This window comes from Agelaius tricolor, unplaced genomic scaffold (genome assembly GCF_023055355.1).
Source record: "Agelaius tricolor isolate 1412-34295 unplaced genomic scaffold, bAgeTri1.0.p SCAF_96, whole genome shotgun sequence".
Lineage (NCBI taxonomy): Eukaryota > Metazoa > Chordata > Aves > Passeriformes > Icteridae > Agelaius > Agelaius tricolor.
Window position 1 is genome coordinate 116498 of NW_027269356.1, and position 22535 is coordinate 139032.

At 47.3% G+C, this 22535-nt stretch overlaps 1 protein-coding gene across 3 annotated transcripts in view; it reads right to left on the reverse strand.

The window, feature by feature from the left end:
* The window catches only part of SCN8A (sodium voltage-gated channel alpha subunit 8), a 57283-nt gene that overhangs the window by 24440 nt on the left and 10308 nt on the right, over positions 1 to 22535 (reverse strand). For 2 of the 3 annotated variants that reach the window (XR_011677390.1, XM_071418885.1), the window contains exons 3-14: positions 15927 to 16046; positions 14087 to 14175; positions 13589 to 13717; positions 11404 to 11495; positions 7370 to 7591; positions 6954 to 7017; positions 6268 to 6409; positions 5425 to 5631; positions 4864 to 5151; positions 3296 to 3655; positions 2039 to 2174; positions 22 to 260 (exon numbers count right to left, since the gene is read on the reverse strand). Coding sequence is in view for 2 of the 3 variants with exons in the window: in XM_071418885.1 (XP_071274986.1) it covers positions 22 to 260; positions 2039 to 2174; positions 3296 to 3655; positions 4864 to 5151; positions 5425 to 5631; positions 6268 to 6409; positions 6954 to 7017; positions 7370 to 7591; positions 11404 to 11495; positions 13589 to 13717; positions 14087 to 14175; positions 15927 to 16046 (2088 nt within the window). In the remaining variant the exon portion in view is untranslated. Of the gene's footprint in view, positions 1 to 21; positions 261 to 2038; positions 2175 to 3295; positions 3656 to 4863; positions 5152 to 5424; positions 5632 to 6267; positions 6410 to 6953; positions 7018 to 7369; positions 7592 to 11174; positions 11267 to 11403; positions 11496 to 13588; positions 13718 to 14086; positions 14176 to 15926; positions 16047 to 22535 lie in introns of all 3 variants that reach the window. The other variant, XM_071418886.1, reaches the window with a different exon arrangement.

Below are 22535 nucleotides of genomic sequence, written 5' to 3' on the forward strand. Positions count from 1 at the left end.
AGTATTTAGAGATTTCCTCACCAGATTTCCTACAGAGAGCACGTGCTCGAACTCGGGGGTCATGGGGTGGTGCTCCATGGCCATGAACAACGTGTTCAGCACGATGCAGATGGTGATGGCCAAGTCAACAAAAGGATCCATGACAATTAAGTTCACAATCTCCTTCAGCTTCATCCAGTATGGGTGGCATTCCCAGATCAGGAAGGTATTGGCAAATTTGTACCAGCAAGGGGGACACTTCCTCTGGGACTCTTCCAGCTCTGCAGGTACAAAACAAAACAGAGTTCAGGCTTTATCTCTGAGGCCAAAGAATTACAAAACTGTGAACTTTGTGGAAACGGCCATGGAGGTGACACGAGAGAAGAGCTGGGTCGAGTTTGTGGGCAGGCTGGACATCAGGGAGAAATTCTTCATGGAAAGGGTGGTCAGGGAGGTTTGGAGTGCCCAGCCCTGGGCGTGCCTGTGGAAGGACAGGATGTGGCACTCAGTGCTCTGGGCTGGGTGACAGGGGGGGCACTGGTCACAAGTCAGACCCAACGACCTTGGAGCTCTTTTCCAACCTCAAGGATTCTTGGCTTCTGGGATTTCATGATTTTATTGAGCTCCACGACTTTTCCTCTGTCCCTACACAACACCTGCACCAGGTCACCAAACCCGCAGCTCTAACCCTGTGCTTCAGCCACATCAGCATGATTCAATGCAAATTATCCCAAATGAAGGGTTATATTTAACTCAGAACTGATCAAGGTAAAGCAGTTAAAACCAAAGTTACAGATTCCAAACTGCCTTTGCTGCCAGTTTTTAAATAACTGAGATGAATTCTGTGCTGAACACAGACACGGTCTAAAAGAGGAAAGAGGTGACATAATGCTGCAAAGGATTTTCAACAGGAATAACCTGATTAAGACTAACTACATCCATTTACAGAAATCAAACACAGAAATGCTGTGTCCATTGATTTTTTTTCTTTTTTTTTTTTTACATTGGCTTATCTCAAGTGCTTAAGGAAAAAAATACAAACGAGGAGTTGCCCCCATTTGTTGACTTGCTGGTTCCAGTCAGGCCATGCAGCTGTGCACCCTCACCTTTTATTTTTGATGGGAAGGGAAGGGACCACTGTGCTCTCCTTCCCATTGGTTCTCTGGTTGCTTAGTATTTAGTTGCCTTGGAATTTCTGAAGTTAAAAAGAGGCCCGTGGCACTGGAGCCCGTAGGCGTTTGCGCAGGAGGGGAGCGGCAGCAAAACCCTGCTCTGTTTCTAAGTATATTTAGTTTTCCTACGATTTTATTGCAGGAGACAGCAGGAATTTGAGATCATCAACCGCATGTGGCTGCTGTTCATGAATTCTTGCTGGCTCCTGCATGACATATTGGGAAATCTCATCTCCATGTGCTGTCCATTCCAGAATTCCCACCAGCCACCAGCCCCTTTCTCTTCTGACAGCTGTCACATTGCAGCTCCCAGTGCAGCTCCAAGCCTCCTCTCCCACGGCCTGGAGCAAAGCAAGGTCTCTCCAGTGCCTGGAGATGACAGAAGACAGAACACCCGGACCTGACACTGCCTTACCCCTCTGGTCTCCACACTGCATTCTCTTCATTGTAAAGTTACAACTCTTTTGTTGCCTTTACCTCCATCTCTGTGCAATTTGGATGCCAAAACTAAGTAAAATAAAGTCTAATAAATGTTTCTTTACTAATAAAGACCCAAAAGAAGCAGATTTAGGCAAAACCATGCATGAATACGTACTGCTCTAAAGCAGGGGGAGCTGAATTCCACTAGACCAGGTTGCTCCAAGCCTTGCCCAACCTGACCCTGGACACTTCCAGGAATGGGGCAATTTCTCTGGGCAACCCCACCCTCACAGGGAAGAATTCTGTCCCAGTATCCCATCCATCCCAGCTCTCTGCCAGTGGGAAGCCATTCCCTGTGTCCTGTCCCTCCAGCCCTTTCTCCAAAGTCTGTCTCCAACTCTCTTGGAGCCCCTTTAGGCACTGGAAAGGGCTCAAGGGTGTCCTTCTAATCCCTAAATCACACCTACCCTCAACAAGGGTGTTGGTCAACCCGGTCATGACACTGTTGGTCCGATCCTTCCTTCCATAGGATGCATTCACCTGATCCATCGAGACCAAGAGGGACCCACCAGGCTTCTTCCTAATTTCAATCTCAGTGGTACCCTGAAAAATTCAGATGATGATTAATACAGACTCGAGTCTTCTCTCTTACCCACTCTCAGCCCAGAAATGCAGCACTCAGTCTGCATTTCCATATTCTGTGTTTTCTATATTCTGTGCATCCCTCTGTCCTTCCCACCTTCCTACAATATGCAAGTGGTCCAACCAAAACTCCAGCCCTTTTTTCTGTTGGACCAGTGCTCTGCAGCCTTAGACAAATTACAGAGACTGCATTTTAGAGAACGTGTCTAATTACATACGATGTCATTAATTCTCTGTACTAGAACCAAACAGATGGGCGTGCTGGCCAGACCACATTGGTCAGAACATGCTGGTCAGACCATGCTGGCCTGACCATGCTGGTTAGGCCATATTGGCCAGACCATGCTGGTTAGGCCATGCTTGTCTGACCATGCTTGTCTGACCAGAACATGCTGGTCAGACCATACTAGTTAGGCCATGCTGGTCTGACCAGACCATGCTCGTTTTACCACACTAGTCAGACCATGCTGGTCAGATCACACTGGACAGACCATACTGACCAGACCATGCTGCTCAGACCATGCTCCTTTGACCACGCTGGTCAGACCATGCTCAGCAGACCAGACCACACTGGTCAGACCAAGCTTGTTTGACCACACTGGTCAGACCATGCTGAGCAGATCACGCTGGTCATACCAGACCATGCTCACCTGACCATGGTGGTCAGACCATGCTGCTCAGCCCATGCTGACCAGCCCATGCTGCTCAGCCCATGTTGACCAGACCATGCTGACCAGCCCACGCTGCTCAGCCCATGCTGCTCAGCCCATGCTGCTCAGCCCATGCTGCCCAGCCCATGCTGCCCAGCCCATGCTGCTCAGACCATGCTGCTCAGACCATGCTGACCAGCCCATGCTGACCAGCCCATGCTGCTCAGCCCATGCTGCCCAGCCCATGCTGCTCAGACCATGCTGCTCAGACCATGCTGACCAGACCATGCTGACCAGCCCACGCTGCTCAGCCCATGCTGACCAGCCCATGCTGACCAGCCCATGCTGCCCAGCCCATGCTGCTCAGCCCATGCTGCTCAGCCCATGCTGACCAGCCCACGCTGCTCAGACCGCCCCACGCTCAGGTGCTACCTCGGGCAGGATGCGGCCCCCAGGCATGCTGGAGGGCGGCCCCCCGATGAGGGACACGACGCCGTTGCAGTCCACGGTGCTGTTCCTCTTGATGCTGCGGCGCAGCGTGGGGAAGATGCGCGAGGAGCGGCTGCCCTGGCTGTAGCCGCTGTAGCCGCTGTAGCTGCTGCGCCGGTCGCGGCCGCGGATGGGGATGAAGAGCGAGTCCCTCCTGCCCTCGCTCTCCTCCACCGTGCTGTGCTCGTCGTCGGCAAACTCGTTTTCCGAGCCCGGGTCGCGGAAACGCCCCTTGTAGCTGAAGATGCTGCTCTTGCTGTTGTGGCGGGAGAGGAAAGGGGAGCCCGGGATGCTGAGGAGAGACTGGCGGAGGAAGAGGAGGGCAGAGTGAGTGTTGCAGCTCTCTGGCCACACAGAGAAACAGACAACTCTCCCAGGAATCGTTCTGGGAAAGTCTGTGAGAAGATCAGAGGAAAGAATGAGAAACAAATCTTAACTTGCTGCACCTGGCGTTTGTGAACGTGAGGAATGTGTTATGGAGATTTGTTTACCAAAGGGTGGTTTCTTAATTAGGCAATGGTGATGGTGTTTTGGTTGGAGGACCAATTAGGTCCAGCTGTATTGTAACTGTCTATAAAAGTGTGGGTTTCTTAATAAAGGAAATGATCAGCCTTGTGTCATACACGGAGTCTATGTCAGTTATCAGCCAGCAGGAACCCCTTTGCCATGACACTGCAGTAAGGTGGAAAAATAATAAAGAAAGTCCTCTCAAAATCAGGCCTTCTCTGGCTGATTTTTGAAGTAATCTCTTCTTTCTTTTAGAAGTCATTTCTTCTAAGCCAAGCTAGCATTTTGCAGTTCCCATGTGAAAGCAGTCCTGCTGTGAGCAGTTTGTTAACAAAACCAATCTATTCCTGGGTCAAAAACAACTGGCACCTGTATAAACTGTTTAGACAGAAACTACACTGTTGGACTTAACTCTACACTGTTAATCAGAAAAATGAAAATTATCTCTCACAAACAACCTTCCCTGCACGTACACAGGGAGGGTTTCAGTGACCAATCCATGCAGCAAAACAACTTTTGCCCTTGGACACTTCCAGGAATGGAGCAGCCACAGCTTCTCTGAGCAACCTGTGCCAGGAGCTCCCCACCCTCACAGAGAGGGAATTTCTTCCCAGTACCCCATCCAGCCCTGTCCTCTGCACTGGGGAGGCCACTGCCCCTTGTCCTGGCACTCCAGGTGCCTGTAAATGGTCCCTGTCCATCTGTTTCCCTCCCTCTCCAGGCCTGCACAGACCATCACCCCTCACTCCTTGGCTGCACTGTCAGAGCTGCTCACTCCTGGCTGCTTGAGCTGTTTCAGTGGAGGAGTTACCTGGCTGGATTCCTCAGGAACAATTCCTGCCAGGGGAAATGTGTGTGAGAGTCATCAGCTTGGGCTCTGAGTGTTCTCCTGACCCGACAGAGCTCAGGACAGTGGGCAGAACCCTTGAGGTGCCAACAGGAATCTAATCCAGAATATTATCCTGACCCCAACCACAAACGTTAGTGAAGGAACAGAAAAATACCTGGTTCATGATGGAAAACTTCCTTCCCAGCCTGTTATCTGGCAGCCTGAACGCCTTCCTCCTCATGCCATCCTCAGATTCCGACTTGAACACCTTCTCATTGTCACACTTCTCATCTCCTTCCGACAGCTCCTTGTCCTTCCGCTTCTTCCTCCTGTTCCGCCGCTCCTTGGCGCTCTTGGAACTGAGCTTGGAAATCTCCGAGGAGCTCCGGGACATCCGCCCCCCGCCATCATCTTCCACAGCATCTTCAGACACCGTCCCTGCCGAGGTGACCATGGCAGCAGCCTGAGGGTGCAGGCAAGGGAAGGAAAAATAAATCACATCTTTCCACCACTGATGCTCCATTTGCTGCTTGAAGAGAGAATTTGGATTAATGCGCCTGAGTAAAAGACTCTGGGGCAGGACTGAGAGGTTTATTCTCTCCTTGGAAGAAACTTGCAGCCAGAATTTGTTAGAATTTTTATAGTCTGCTTGTGCAGGTAGTAAAATCAGCTTCTCTGGAAACCTGGGCCAGGGCCTCACCACCCTTACAGAGAGGAATTGGGTTTTTTTTCTCACCTGTGCTTCTTCCTGCTGCTTTTTCAATTGTTCCAACATGGCCTTGAATTCTGCCTCCTTCTGCTCTGCCTCCTCCAGGGTCGCCTGGTTCTGCTCCTCGTAGGCCATGGCCACCACAGCCAAAATCAGATTCACCAGGTAGAAGGACCCCACAAAGATCACCAGCACAAAGAAGATCATGTAGGTTTTTCCTGCCGCTCGTAAAGTCTGGAAGCGGAAGAGAATGGCAGAGGGATTAGAAAAGGGAAAGAAAAGCAACTGCAGGCTTCCCTGACACAAGATGCAAGAGCTGATCCCAAGTTTCTTGACCTGAATGTTTCTAAGAAAATCCAGCAGTGCTGAATATTCCAGAGCTCAGCATTTCCCCTGCACATTCCTTAGCCATGAACACAAAAGGTGACATCCACGCTCCTCCCTTAAGGGAGCATCCAAACTGAAAAGAATTCAGAGGCACAGTGTGAAACTCAATGCTCAGACTCCCTTAAAACGAACCAAATCAAGAAAAAGCTGCTTCAGCAAGGTCCCCAAAGCACCCTCAGGTCAGGAGAAAACTCTGTGCCCTCCAAAGAGCCTGAGCACCCTCTGTGAGCAGAGCTGAATGCTCACAGCCTCCTGCAGCCAGGGCTAAGGCTCCTCCCAAATTAATTCACAGCTCAGCTGGGCCCACCATCCCTTCTGGACTGACAATAATGTCCCCCTTCCTCCTCCCAAAAAACCTCACTGTGAAGCTTTACTTGCACTCTTTTGGAGAGAAGGAATAAAACAAAGCTTCTCACATTTCCCTTTCCTGTTTTGCCCCCAGATTCTCCCCGTGCACAACACCAAAGCGAAGTGTTTACTTACTAACTGATACAAGTTTTCCCAAAAGTCCTGAGTCATAAGGCGAAACAAAGCCAGAAAAGCCCAGCTGAAGGTGTCAAAGCTGGTGTAGCCGTAGTTGGGGTTCCGTCCTGCCTTCATGCACGTGTATCCCTCTGGGCATTGGCTGGGGAGGGACAACAGCCAGGTCAGGCCTCTCCCTGCCCACTCTCCCAACCAACAGCAGCTCTTCCCACGCCATTTAAGCTCAGCAGACAAGGGGACAGGATTGCAGGACAGCCCTGCTCCCCCTGTCCCACAGAAATGAGACGCTGCAAGGCGCAGCTTTGCACTGAGCCTGAGCCCAAGGCAGGAGCTTGGGCCAGGAGGGTCTCCAGAGCTGAATGTCGGGGTGGAAAACCAACAGCCCATGGCAAGTTCCCATTTCTGAGCCTCCATCCACCCTTCTCTGATGGGATTCAGAGGGAAATAATGCCACTGGCAACCATTGGTGGCCAGAGCTGCCTCCTGACACGGAAAGTGTCCCTTACATTGCAACAGCAATGGATTCAAAATTAGGTTAAGAAATTTGAAACCTGGTGAAGTAACACCAGAACCAACAGAGGAAGCAACAGGGAATATTCCAAAGGTTTTGCCAGCTTTAGGTAACATCGGGGATAACTGATTGTTAATGAAGCTCAAACTGATTGTTAATGAAGCTCAACACTCACCCTGCATCTGAGCTGTTACCACAGAGCAAAGGGTCGGGGGCGCCAGGAATGATGTAAAAATTTGCTGAAGATGAAAAAGAAGAGGTTACATTCACACACATGTGGAGTTAGAGGATTCAAGAGACTGTAACACTATGAAAACCTTCACTTAAAAGACCCCCAAAAGCACTGCTGAGAAATTTGTCAGTAAAAACATTTTTTGGACTAATTATTTAGCTAAAAGAGCACATGCAAACCCTCCTAAAGGATGAATTCAACTAGGAACACCTCAACAAGGTCAGATCCAAAAAAAACCTGAAAAACTTCTGCACACAGGGTTTTTACTGTGAAAACCACACGTAGCATGAGCCATGCTGGAACTCCTGCATCGAGCCAAGTCAGGAGGTTTTAGGGACCCTCAGTGTAGAAATACCTACACATATTGTTGGTGTATTCTTCCCAGTCGAAGCCCCTGGAGCCATTGTCCAGGAAGGTCTCGTTCACATTAATTGGCCAAATCACACACTTGTTCCTTAAATTGCCCATGAACAGCTGGAGCCCGATGAGGGCAAAGACACTGAGACAGAAAACTGTCAGGATCATCACATCCGACAGCTTCTTCACAGACTGGATCAGGGCGCCCACGATGGTCTTCAAGCCTGTGGAGAAGGAAACAAGACTGGAAATCACTCCTGTAGAAGGAAAACACACTGAAATCCCAGATGAATACAGTACCTTCGAGTGACTCTACTCTGGGAAAGGTTGTGGCTGTGAATGGTGGAGGTTCCTGGGAACGAGCGCGTGTGCTCGCGATTTCCAGCCAGAGCAACGCTGGGATGGAGGCAAGGACTGGGCAGAACCAACCAGAATCCCAAAGTTTTGCCTCTGAGAGTGCCTGAGCCTCGCAGCAGGACTGCAGAACACGGGGAATCACTTCCCCCCACACACAAGGTTTGTCAAATGAGGATCAAACTGGGATTTGCTGCCACAAGAATCCTCATGGGCACGTTGAGCTCGCTGGCACAGGCTGCAACAACTCACAGAGATCAAATACCCTGAACTCTCCACATCCTGGGTTTCTCCTGCTCAACTGAACCATCTCAGCACTTCCCTTCCTTTGCAGGAGCAGAATCTTCCCTTTCAGAGTGGCTTTGGTTACAGCCAGGGCAGGGCTTCACCCACAGTATTGGTGCTTTGGGATTTACTGAGGCCCCGGGGATCATTAACAGGCTCAGGATCAAAAATAAGATATTCCAAAAGGAATCCTGCTGGTTTCCCACACCAGTCTGGTCTGTGAGAAGCAGAACTCATGAGTGGGGAGAACTCAGAATTGATTTTTAGGTGACAGGTCTAAACTAACTAGAATTTTGGATGCAGAAACAACACTGAATTAGGCTCCTTTAGTCAGCCTTTCTGGTGTGAAGTAGGATGATTCTGTGGTTTATAAATGAGCAGTGAAGGGAGAAAAGAAGAAATAAAATAAAAAAATCACTGCTGGATTTGGGGTCAGACAGATCCAAGGTTTCAGCTGAGACCACACGAACATTTTGCAATAAACCCTGGAGCAGAAACCTTGGTCCCTTCCAACCTCCTCCTAAGAAACCCTTGTAAACCAACAGAGGTTAGAACCCTCCCAGGAACATAAAGCTTCCAAAACAAAACAGTTGCAGACACATTCCTTGTAAAGGAATTCTACTTTGAAGTGTCATTTACTCCCATCACCCAAACTCTCCATGGATTTTCCAACCCAGAGCAGGATTTTGCTGCTGTGGCAGACACATCACCCCCAGCACCTCTTGCCATGCTCACCCCACGGCTCTGCTCTGCACATGCACCCACGGGCACCAGCACCTGGGCTCCTGCTTTGGATGCTGCTCTCCCTCAGGTGTGCCAGGAGAGGTTTGGAACCAGGACAGGACTGGCAGCAGGAGAGACCCCAGTCCAAGGACTGGGAGCACTTCCACAAACACAACTCCAGCAACTTCCCCCTGCAGCCACCACCCTGTGCTCCGTGGGTCCAGGTTTCCCTGGATCCTGTGGAATGCAGCTGTGACCCACATGGCAATTATAAAATGGAAGAACTCAAGTGCCAATATGGAAAATTTCCTGAGACCAGCAGGGTTTCACACAGGTTTTCCACCAAAAAAAGACCAAAGGGGTATTTTGGTGGTTCAGTTCATGGGTGTCACAGTTTGCTCCTGTCACACAGATCCACAGAGAGCACAGAACTTTGTCCATGGCATGTCAAATTCTGGTGGTATTTCCCATTTTTATCTTGTCTCAAACACACCTTAATTCCAGTTATTGACAGAAGGTGTAGATGGCACTCAAAACACTAAAATGAGCTTCTCAGTAGCTCAGCAGAGTTAAAATTCCCATTCCATGTGCTGAAGCAGAAGGGAAGCCTCTTTAGATTTCAATATTGAGTGTATTCTAAAAATCACCTTTTCCTTGTGAAATGATAATGGTAAAACCCATAAAGAGCACTTTATGCTTTCATATTAAATAACCTGAAAGGCCAATTATTCAAATGCTTTACACTCCTCCTGCTGTCACAAAATGGAGGGGGCCAAGATTTGTGCTGCAGAAACACACCTGGACAACCCTCCCCCAAAAATGGATACAAAACCCTGAAGTTTTTGCCATTTCAGGTGTGTTCAGTGTCCCCAACACCCAAACAGGATCTCCTTGGCTGTGCGTGGCAAATTACCCCTTTTATTCAATGAAAATATGCAGCAAATTGTCCTTCTAATAAAAAATTACATCAAAAATGTGCTGAACTTAGCGGGGCTCAGCCCAACCCCTGCCATTTGAAATAAAACTCAGTAAGTTTTGAATTCTATGGAGAGAATGATCCAAAACGGAGCTGTTCTGCTCCCCTCCATGGGAACACAAGGCATGCTGTCACACAGCCAGCAACCAGCTCCTGAAAGCTGCATCATCTCCACATTGCTGGAACCAAGAAAGCAAAACACAGGCAAAACTGGTTTAACATCAGTGCTTCTCCTCTGAGCAAGGCAGAGCTCTCTGGAGCAGGCTGAGAGAACAACCACCCCTCAGGCCCACTCCTCACAGCAATTCCCAAAGGGCTTTTGCTCCTAAATATCACCAGACATGAAGGAAGGCTCAGTAGGAACATCACTCCAGCACGTTCTCAATGGGTGCAAGGAAAGCAGGTGCCGTGTAGGAGCATCACCACCATCACCATCATCATCATCATCATGCACAACAGGCAGGTCCAGCTGATGGGGTTGGCAGTCTGGGATGGGACAAAAGGGATGAGCCCCACAGCTCCACAGGCTGGTCCCTGGCAGCCTGAGCAAGAGCCAGCACTGCAGGATCGGGGAATGCATGAGGCAACAAAGCACAAAGGAACTGAGACCAAAACTATTGAGCAGTTATTTCAGGTGTCCACCTTGAAACAGGCTTGAAACCAAAAAGCTGGAGATGCCTGAGTGCCTGTAGGACCTGGGCCTTGAGCTTGACCTCAGAATTAGGGGCACTTCTGAGGAACCATGTGCACAGAGCTTTTCTGTCCAGGAATTCAGGATCAGGAAGTGTTCCAGGCCAGGCTGGACAGAGCTGGGATTAAACTGGTCTAGTGGAAGGTGCTCCTGCCCATGGCAGGAGGTAGAACAGGATGAGCTTTAAGGCCCCTCCCAGCCCAAACCAGACTGGAATTCTGGGATTCTCAGCCCAAAATGTCTCCATGGTGTCCCACAGGAAGGGCCACTGCTCACCCTGGGACACCCAGCTGAGTCACAAGTCCAGAAGCAGCTTTGGGAAGGGTGGTCCTGACAAGTCCGGCTCTGGATGGCACAGGAAATGGGCAAAAAGGTTTTAATCTTAGTTGGTTTTGCTCTGTTGCTTTATAAAATTATTCCCAAAGCAACTCCAAAACCACTGGCAATAACAGGGCGAGTCCCTGAGCCAGAAACTGTTCAGCCTGAGGAGGAGCCTGATCCTTTTCCTCTGGAATGAAACTTTAAAGCCTGGCTTTAGTCTCAGAGATCAGTACGAAATGTGCATAAAAAGGGACAGAAAAATATGGAGTAACAGCCTGTTCATCCCAAAATTTGATGGCTCAGGAGCCTTGATTTCAAACTGCTTTGTTCCACAGACTGCAAATCCCATCCAAAGAATCCCAGCGCCATTTCTGAGGAATGAGCAGTGCAGGAGGGGAGGGGAGATACAGAGAGGAGACACACACAAGCCCAGCCTTTAATGCTGAATGGTTCTCACCTGGAATTACAGAGATAGTTTTCAAAGCTCGGAGAACTCTGAAAGTTCTCAATGCTGAGACATTCCCAAGGTCCACAAACTCTGTGACATATCTGCAATGAGGGAGGTCACACACAAAAAACACCATGACAATACACACACCAAAATAAAACAACAACTACAGACAAAGCAATACATCACTCACAGGGGCCTGTACCCGACAGCTAAACACCAACCGGGGCCGCCTTACCTGGAATTACAGAAATAGTTTTCAAAGCTCTCAGAACCCTGAAAGTGCGCAGAGCTGAAACATTGCCTAGGTTTACAAACTCTGTTATATACCTGCAGAATTAAACCAGAGTTAATGGCACCGTTGGGGTCACCTTCCTTCGCACAAATTGTCTGCTTGTAGGAAACAGCTTGTGATTTAAAATGCTTCAGAATTGGCATTGAAGAGAAAGACAGAGACAAAGGTGCAGGGGGAAAGTGTGGTTTAAGTCTCTCTGCTCCTCAGCCAGGCACTTGGTTGGGTACCCATCCTCACCTGGAATCATGGAATGTCCTGGGCTGGAAGGGACCCCAAGGATCATCCAGGGCAGCTCCTGGCCCTGCACAGACACCCCAGCAATCCCACCCTGGGCATCCCTGGCAGCAGCTCCTGGAGCTCTGGCAGCCTCGGGGCTGTGCCCATTGCCTGGGGAGCCTGGGCAGTGCCCAGCACCCTCTGGCAGGAGAATCTTTCCCTGATTTCCCTCCCCTGGCAGAGCTGCAGTGGTGCCCTGGTGTTCTGTCCCTGGTCACAGGGGGCAGAGATGGGAGCTGCCCCTGGGGATGAAGCTGCAGCCCCCAATGAGTCTCCCCTCAGTCTCTTCTCCAGCTGAACACACCCAGAGCCCTCAGCCACTCCTCCAGAGCCTCCTGGCCCTGCTTTGGCCCCTCTCCTACAGCTTCAGATGGTTTTCATACCATGGTGCCCCAAACTCCACACAGTCCTAGAGAGAATTTGGAATTTTGAACCTCTACAGAAGACAATTGTAAAAATGCCAATTATTTGAGGAGATTTGGTGACACCACCCTGGGCAACCTTGGCTAGTGGGAAATGTCCCTGACCATGGGCCTGGATGAGCTTTAAGGTCCCTTCCACCCCAAACCAATCCATGATTCCATGACTGTACCTCCGATCGGGGGTTTCAGGCATATTCGCTTCACTTCATGTTTTTTAAGAAAACATAATCATCTTCTGCTTTGATTAACATCCTTCCATTTAATTAGCATCCTTCATTTTAATTAGCATCCTCCATTTTTAATCCTTTCTGCTTCAATGTCTGCTTGTGAGCCACAGGAAGGTTTGATTCTCTTTTTCCAAGCAGATAAACCCAAGGTACACAGGGGAGAAGAGGCTTAGTGCAAAGTATATTTTATATATTATATATATTTTATATATTATATATATTTTATATTTTATATATATATATTATATATTATATATATTTTTTATATTTTATATATATTTTATATATTATATATTTTATATATTATTTTATATATTATATTTTATATTTTACCCCAGCTTAGAGAATATTTCCTCTGTGCCGTGTGGGGAGAAACTTGCTATGAAAAAGCAAAGAAGTGCTCGATATTCAAGATTTTTCCTGCTGCAGAAAGGCCTCAAGGGCTTCGAAAAACTCTCAGTGTGGTTTAAATAATGCCCTTGACACAAAAGGAATTGTACAGAGCCCACAGGCAAAGCCTGGCCTCTGGAAAGGAAAGGGTTACAATCCCCACTGGGGGATTTGGGACATTCCTTGCAGACCAATGCCTTAAAACTGCTGGGATTTGGTAATTTCTGGAGAAATGAAGGGATTGCAAATGGCCAGGTGGGATTTGGTCTGTGTGCACCCACACTGGGCTCTGGGTGTGTTTCCTGATGTGACTCAGACATGGCCATGATCCTCAGCATCAGCCCAATCCAGCCCAAGAGAAGAAAAACGAGGAAGGAAAATCAAATGTCTCCTTTCTGACACTGCAGCTTCATGGGAAAGGGGTTAATCATGGCTCATTAGCAGGTGATTAACGGGTTAATCACAGTCCAGCCTCCAGTCACAGCCCAAGGAAGGAGAGGTAGGGACTGGAATTTGAAGATATTTGGTTCCTATGCTGATCTGGCCCTCGGGTGCATGAACCACCTAAAATCTTGTATTAATCAAGGCAATTTACAGAAAATCTTATTTTTTATTTGCAGTACCAACCCCACTAACTCCGTGCTGCTGCAGTTTAAAGCTGAAATCCCACCAGGCTAAAACTTTCCTTGGAAAAAATCAAGGGGGTTCATTGAAGTTTTCCTTGATTTGTTTTTTTTTTCCTTATAAACCTACTCTTTTGCTAAGGCCTTGCTCCCTCCCAGGCACAGAAATCCCTGGAAAAACACAACTTACGCCATCATGATGACGCTGAAATCCAGCCAGTTCCAGGGATCCCTCAGGAAGGTGAAGCCATCTATACAGAAACCTCTGGCAATGATTTTCACGAGTGATTCAAACGTATAAATCCCGGTGAATGTGTACCTGGGAGGAGGAAAATGTCATTTCAGTAAGGGGGGAAAAAAAAAGGTGAATTGTAAAGATTTTGGTTTAAATAAAAGGCGCCAAAAGATGAAGGGGAAAACAAAAAAACCCACAAAAAATCAAATCAAAACAAAACAAACAAACAAAAAAAAAACCCCAAAAAAACCCCAAAAATCCAAAAACCAAACCAAACCAAAAATAAAAAGACCCACAAAAACACAAAGAAGGAAAAAATCCCAAAACATGGGGAACATGCAAAAAAAGAAAAAATCACAGGGAGGAACAGGGTCCTCAAAGGAACAAACTCAGCATTTTGGGAGGTTCTTACAAACACATATTTGGTAATTAAATGCAACAATTTCTACTTACTCCACATTCTTTGACCATTCTGGCGGGTTACTAAAAGTCATGAATACACAGTTGGTCAAAATAGTGCACATAATGATCATGCTAAATACTGTGGGACAGAGTCAAGGAGCAAAGGGACACACAGGGACTCTTTAAATCCCCTCAATTCCCCAAAGGTCACTGACTGGAGGAAAATCCAACATTTCCAGGCTATTCCCTGTGGGCTGCTAATATTTCCCAGCAGTACTGGGAAATAAGATTATTTATATTTTTAATTACATTATATTATTTTATATATTATATATTATATATATTTATTTTTATATATTTTATATATTTATATATTATATTATTTTATAGTTTTATTTATATTTTATTTTAATGTATTGTATTACATAGAATATCTATATACTGTATACACTGTATTATAGATAACATTTTTACACTATATACTATTTATAACTATATGCTATATATTTTTATATACTGTATTATATATACTATTTATATACTATATAACATAGATACTATATGTTATATAGACTGTATTATATACAATATTAATATACTATATAAATATAAATATAAACTATATACAACATAAATATAAATATATACAGTATATTTTTATATATTCTATTATATATACTATATATATACTACATAACTATATATATATATAGTTATATTTATGTATATATATATAACCATATAACTATACATATAACTATATATACTATATAATATATATGACTACATAAATAGCATTTTGTGTCACCATTTGGCAAATCTTCTGGGTTATATAAATTTAATATACTTTTAAAATTAGTTTTGTATAAATCAATGTTAATATTTTCTGCTATGCCTCAGCAACTCAATCCAGAGGCCTAAAGGAAACCTTGCCCCCAAATCCATCTATTCAGTAACTCCTGAATTAGGAGCAGAGTGGTGAAATGCAGATATTTGACTTCCAAAATTATTTGAGGAGACTCAAGCAGACCCCAGAGGCTCCAGCAGCACCTCAGGCTCAGCCTGACAGGAATTCACCCCTCAGCTGCACATCCAGGGGGAGGAAAGGCCACCAGAAACCACTCAGAGCCAAGGAAAACATTCCCAGGTCCACTCTGACAAGATGGAAAAGCTTTTCCTCCATCTGAGACACAGGAAGGGAGATTGTAGAAGCCTCTGAACCATGTGGATGTGATTCCATTTTAGATCCATTTTCTAAAAATAAATAAATAAAGAGGGTGAAGCAGCTCAGAAGTCAATAAAGTGCATTGCTTTTCTCCTAAGAACAGCATCAGGTGGGGCTTCCAAAGCTCCGCAATGGGGCACTCTGGAAGAGCTCTGCCATTAGGAGGATGCTTGAGAGATGCCAAAAGAGCAAGAAATGAGGCAGTGTCTGATTACAGACAAGGTGGCTGTGGTTTGTTCTCCAGATAATCACTCTATTTATTCCTATGTAACATTCCAGCATTTATTTCATTGTAGTTTAATTCAATTTAACCATTTCAGTAGCTTCTAAAGCCTAACTCCTTCACGTGCAGCACAACCTTGAGTTACATCTGTTCCAAAACTCATCCACATATTTTAACAGGGAAAATAAAGGAGAATTTCCCTTCATTGGATGTGGCTAAAGAACTGCTTTTTCCTCCAGTAAAAATGTGGATTTTTTGCATATTCTGAGGCATTTATATTTGAACTGAGCAAACAACAACAGCTAAGAGATTTTCAACAAATGGAAAAGATTAGCAAAAGACAACAGCTAAGAGATTTTCAACAAATGGAAAAGATTAGCAAAAGACAACAGCTAAGAGATTTTCAACAAATCCACAAAGGTAATTCAGTGGTAAAAAGGATATGAATGTATCAAAATTTTAATAGCTATTCTTCTAAACAGATTAAAAGGACTTAAAATGTACAAGGCAGGTGTGGCACTAAATCGGAAGAGTGTTTTCCCTCTGTTTAGTACTACAAAGGTCTGCAGAGAAAAAAAGAAAGAGAGAGAAAGAGAGAGAGAGTTAATGCAGGAAAATCATAGCAGGAATTGTACAAAGTAGACAGGATTCCAGGGTAAAAAAATAGCATTTTCTGTTGGGTTTTTTTTTTAAATAATCTCCTTTATGAAGCTCCCATTAGGGTACAACACACCTGAACATCACAGGCATCACCCACCAGGACACTAGGGGTAATTCTACCCCAAAAATCCATTTAATGTGAGACCCCAGGCAGGGCAGAAGCCAAACCTCCCACCCAAGCCCCTCTCTGCTCTCCCATTATTCCCCATTATTCCTTCCTAAGGACGGGAACCCAGCTCCCCAGAGCCTCAGGAGCGGATCTGGAACAGCCCCTGCCTCCCTCCTGCTGGAATCTGAAATGCAAAGAACTCTTACAATTTGGGGCTTGTAAGCTGAGATTTAAAATTAAACACAAGATTTGATCTGAGACCTTGGAAAAGGCCTTTAAACTGAAGTGTTAGAGGGGAGAGTGTGGGTTTAAAGTAGAGACATGTTAAGCTAAGGAAAGGAAAGTTTGAAGTTTCAGAATTTAGGATGTAGCAAAAAATAGAAGTAGTTACAGAGGTAAAGAAGGAGTTTAGAATATAGCACTATAGGTTTGTGTGTTATAACATGATTGGCTAGGAAAGTTTACACTGCAGTATGGCTCCATAAAATGAAATATTTAAGGACTGGGTCAAAAATAGAAATAAATATCTTTGCTAGCAGTGTTTCATTGGTTAATAACCCTTTAAAAGGTCTTGTAACCAAGGGTCTTGTGACTTCCTGAATTCTGCTGTAACAATGTGAGCTGAGCTCACCTTTCTCACCTATGCAAAAAATAAGAAAATAAACTGCATCACTGAAACAACTCAGAGGTCTTGTCTCAAACTTATTCAAAACTCCCCACAAGTGAATTAGCACACTTCCCAAACAACCACAACAAATCCCTGGAAAGACAGACTGACAGGCAAAGAGGACCAAAATGTGGGGGCAGAGTCTCCAGGTCACCCACCATGCCCAGCACAGCAACCTCACTGCTTTTCCCTACAGAGCTAATGAAAATGTGAGGTCCATTTCTTCATTCAGAGCCTGTGGAAGGAATTTCAGGTCCATTTCTGCATTCAGAGCCTGTGGAAGGAATTTCAGGCCCATTTCTGCATTCAGAACCTGTGGAATGAAATTCATTTCTCCACTCTGAACCTGTGGAATGAATTTCAGGTTCATGTCTCCATTCAGAACCTCTGGAAGGAATTTAAGGAATTTCAGGTCCATTTCTGCATTCTGAACCTGTGGAAGGAATTTCAGGCCCATTTCTGCATTCAGAACCTGTGCAATGATCCATGTGGGCATGGGGCAGAATTCTGCTGGTCCATCTCCCTGCAGAGAGCAGCACCAGGAGCATCAGGAGCAAACTGGGTCTGTGGGTGCTTCCCACACCATCCCAACCAGGGGGAACAATGCAATCTGTGTGCACTGGGAAGCCAAAGCCCTTTCCCTGGCCCCATCTATCCCGTTTTTATCCTCCCCAGGATGGCCCCAAAGCACAGCTGGACTCACTCCTGTCTCCAGCCCCCATCTGGCACAGCCCTGAGCTCAGAGCCCAGCCCCAGGGAATCCACCAGGGCTCTCTGCCAGCACAGGCTTCCCCAGGAGGCTCAGTCCTAGGAAATTTGTCATGTTCCTCGTCAATGGAACAATGTGTTTGAGCTCGTTTGGTTCAATTAGACCATTGAGCAGTAAATTATTTGCAAAGGAAATCAAAATCAGATTGTGGTTCAGCACAGAGAGAGGAAGGTTTGTTAGCAGAACCACTAATGCATCCCCACCAAAGCACTTTAAAGACAGCCCTGGACAGCTCTTAAATTGCAGCACCAAGAATTAACGACCAGATCACCTTGGCATGGACAAAGCCCCTAAAAGGCCCAAAGTTTTGCAGAATTGCCATTACAGAGTGCTCAGGGGACACCCAATTCTAGGAATCAGCTCTGCCCCCGCCCCTGACACCACAAACTTTCCAGGACCCGCATCCCCTTCCTTTTTACATCTCTTTAGAAAGGATCTCCCAACTCTCCCACACCTTTTGAGCAATGAACCACCCAGCAGGACCATGCTGGACATTACATGGGGCAAGGGGAGCTGGAAGAAGACAGGAACTTCCCAAACCCCCCAGAGTGCTGAGAGTCCAATCACTCCTTGGAAATCTCAGGGATGGGGACTCCAAACCTCCCTTGGCAGCCCCTTCCAATGCCTGACCACTCTTTCCATGAAGAAATTTAAGTTTCCATCCCATTGCCTATCAAACGTGAACTCCACGTTCTTCTCTCACCTGTTATGTGACTGCACCCAAGGCAGTTCCTCGTTTTCTCCCTGTGCTCTGCCCAGAATTCTCCTTTTAGACCACAAAACCAGTTGAATTGTTCCTGCCTGCAAAGGCCATCGTCCCTGGGCCTTTCAGCACAGTGAGGTGTCAGAATTCCAATCTGCTCATGGATTACGACAGTTCTGAGATCCACCATTCCCCTGTGTACCCTATAAAATCCTGAGTAAATCTCCACTTGCTCTTGTCAATAGAAAGAAAAGCCCAAAAGCCAAAAAGTGTTTGGCAATTTAAACCCTCTCCCAGTTTTCCATTCTGCTGCTGACACATTAAAACTCCATTTCAAAATGGCTGCAAGCTCTTAAAACATTTTCTGGATCCGGGCCAAGGACATCCTTAAGAGCTTTTAAGATGTGCTGAAGCAAAGCTCAAAACTCAGAGGAAGCTGATATCTGGAAAAAGGTATTTTGCAGTCAGTTTTAGAGATGGTTTTGTCTGGTTGCGCTCCCCAAAGCCTCCCTTTGTTGTTAGAGCTGTGAAAAAACTCCATCCTCTTTAGTTTCCATCAAGTTCCTCAGGACTCACCAAAACCTTCTTCACAAAAAGAAGGTTTCATAAAAATCAATCTGCAAAGTGATGACTCTGCTTGGGAGAGCAACAGAACCAACTGGGGGATGGCAAGAATCATTCCAGCTCCAGCAAGATTTGAAACATTCCTGCTTCCTGCAGGTTTGCCACTGAGCAGCTCTGGAATGGCTGAGGAGCGAGGGGGAGTGGGCAGGAGATCTCAGAAGCAAACAGCTTCAGGAACAGCCTCAGAACATATGGGAGCACATTCCTGCAGCAGCGACACCATGAGCAGTGACTTCCTGGTGACACCCTGAGCAAGCCACTGGGGCTGCTGGAAAAGGAATTCACAGCAAACCCTGGAGGCTGAAGAATTGCAGACACGATCAGTCCTGAGAACAGCCCTGGGCAGAAGGGTTTGAGGTGCCCCAGGAACCCCCGAGGCTGGGCTGAGCCCCTCTGCCCTGCTCAGGTGAGACCTCACCTGCAGAGCTGCCCCAGCCCTGGGAGGATGCGGAGCTGCTGGAGGGAGTCCCTGATTTTTAAGTTTTAAGGACCCCACAATCTGCCTGTGCGAGGAAATCCACTCCCCACCTCCTGGCCAGGAACAACTCTCCACCCTTTCCCCATCAGGAGTGGGCTGCAGTTACTGAGGAGATGGGAACAGATTCCACACTTGGCACTCCCTGATCCCAGCACTGCATGCCTGGAGCACCAACAGCTCCATCCCACTCTGCCTTCCCTCCAACACCTGGACAGGGCTGCAGAACACTCCCTGCCTGCCAGGGAATCCAATCTCCTTTCTTCACTCTTTCCCTTCCACGCTCACTTTTCCTGCTCCTCTGAAGCCAATTGGAGAGACAGAGTGGAAGAAAAAACACCATTAAAGCACTCAGGACCTGGGAAAGGCAATGAGACGCTGGAAATAAGAGTAAAACTCTGGTTTTTGGGATGCTCCTGACTCTCTCCTCTGTTTTGGTGACTTCACTGAAATGCAAACCCAGGAGTGGTGCCGTGACCTTGCAGAGTCACCAGCTCTCCCTGCAGGCACACGGGCCAAGGCTCCTGAGGCACATTCCAGAGCCAGCCGTGCCTCCTGCAGCTGGGCCCTCACATCCCTGTGATTTTCCTGGGCCAAGGTGACATTCTGGACCCACGGGGCCCGATTCCAAACCTGGCATGTGACTTGACAAAGCTGCAAGTCACTCCCTTGGCACGAAGGCTCTGGAGAGATCCTCAGGTGCTCCTGTGGCAGCCGTAGGTGACCTCGGGCATCCCAGGACCCTCAGCCCTCACCTGTGTGTGTGTGGACACTCTTCCTTTTCCCACTGAAATCCATCCACCTAAGCTTATCCACAGCCCCTCAGCTCACAGAATATCCAGAGGCCTTCTGCTGCCTCATCACTGCAGCCTTTGCAGAAAGCAAAGGAGAACCCTCAGCTCATTCTGCAGCAGGGATGGAACTCGAGGGAACTGGAAATGGAGAATTCCAGCCTGGCAAAGGCCACGTCCAGAACAGGGTGAGGAGGTGTTGAGCAGGGATGGGCTGGGCCATGAATGGATCACAAGGAAAGAGAGGTGTAGAGGATGGAGAAATCTCCAAAATGGAAATCCTGGCTGTAGGAATGGAAAAGGAAGATGGCCCTGATGCCTTAATAAACACTGAAGGATTCAAGGCCATGAGGCTGCTCTGCTCCCAAGGCTGGGGCTGCTCACACGGGGTTTTTCCTGAATTTTGTTTGCATGTGTGAACGAGGAAGTTCATGTACCTGCCTTTTGGATATATGATACATGGTTTGGGTTTCCATAATAAAAATGGGTAACTACTGTTCCTACCCAGCAGTAGTTACATTACAAGCCATTACAAGTTGTAAAACAAGAAACCATGAAAAAATTCTTTCTGGTCCTTACACAGAGACAAAAGGGAGCTAAAGCAGCTCCCAAACCTGCTGCCTGTGAGCAAAGGGATTCCAGATCCTCCTCAGAGCCATGATTTACCCCTCACTTCATGACACTCAGGGGTTAGAATGTGTCCAGAGCTGAACTTGATCCTGAAGGTCTTTTCCAACATCAGGGATCCCAGGATTCTGTGACTCCCATACTGCAAAGCTGAGCAGAGAAAAGAGCAGCACCTTGGACAAAACCATTGCTGGGCTACAAAGCCAGGGCTTGTGCCTCCCTGTGCCACGCTTCTGTTTCCAGGTCACACTGTTTCTCCTTTAAATATCACTTTACAGGTGCTGGGAGGTTCAGCTGCTCTGTTAAAATGCAGTTTCAGTTTCCTTAGACAAACCAAGATCACCGTGTCCTCCTGCAGGGAAAAGCAACCAGCTGATTTGTCCCTGTGCACGCTGCAAAAGCAAAGACCTGTGATGCAAAACCTTCTGGAGAAAGGCGGGTGGGGGGGGAAAAAAAAAATCTTGGAAAACTTCCCATGATTCAAGCAGATTCGTAATTCCTGATGATTCAGAGAAGGGCCTTTTTTAATGGCCTTAAAAAAAAAAAATTCTTTGTGGAAAGTCACTGACTATTGGAAGCAGCAAGGAGCACTAAGGCAAGGCCACGCTGAGGTGGACACGACAGGAAGGGAGCAGAGGATTGAGGGAGCAGAGGATTGAGGGAGCAGAGGATTCAGGGAGCAGAGGATTCAGGGCAGAGGATTCAGGGAGCAGAGGATTGAGGGAGCAGAGGATTCAGGGAGCAGAGGATTCAGGGCAGAGGATTCACGGAGCAGAGGATTCAGGGAGCAGAGGATTGAGGGAGCAGAGGATTCAGGGAGCAGAGGATTCAGGGAGCAGAGGATTCAGGGTGTGTGGGGAGAGCCAGACCCTGCTGAGGTCAGCAGGGCTGGGAGGGCTCTGGTCCCATCTCCAGAACCTTCCCTGCATCTCAGCCCGCCAAGGATTCCACACGGCGCTCCCAGAGATGTGACAGATGCCTTCAGAGGGGGAATGCAGCTCATTTCTTCCTCTCAAAATGAAAGGGTTATTAATAGCCTCGTGTTGGGAGGCAAAGGCGGAGGGAGACGGATGCAGCAGGAGGGATAAGGGGGTTCCCTGTGCCTCCTTTTGGGGTGGAACGTTGAGAACCAGGGAGCGCTGCCCCCCTCCTTCAGCCAGAAAAAAACACAAATCAGCCCAATTCTCCCACTGCCACCACCCCTCCACCTCACAGACACAGAGAGGCTGCAGCACTCTGGCAGTGGGACCACAGACATTTCCCAACACCTCTGAGGTGGGAAAAAGGGGTTGAGAGGCCTTGGGAGTTCTCTTGTGAGGGTGGGGAGGGTGGGCACAGGTGCCCAGAGCAGCTGTGGGTGCCCCTGCATCCCTGGCAGTGCCCAGGGCCAGGCTGGACAGGGCTTGGGGCAGCCTGGGACAGGGAAAGGTGTCCCTGCCATGGATGAGCACTGGATGAGCTCTAAGGTCCCTCCCAACCCCAATCCTGCAAGTCCATGACCTGCTCTCATCAGAGCCAGATTGGTTGAATAAAGAGAAAATATTTGTTTAATAAATAAAGAGTATTCCTGAGGATATTTGTCCCGGTTCAGGGCAAATTTTGGAGCCTCTTCCCACAGCAGCTCCTG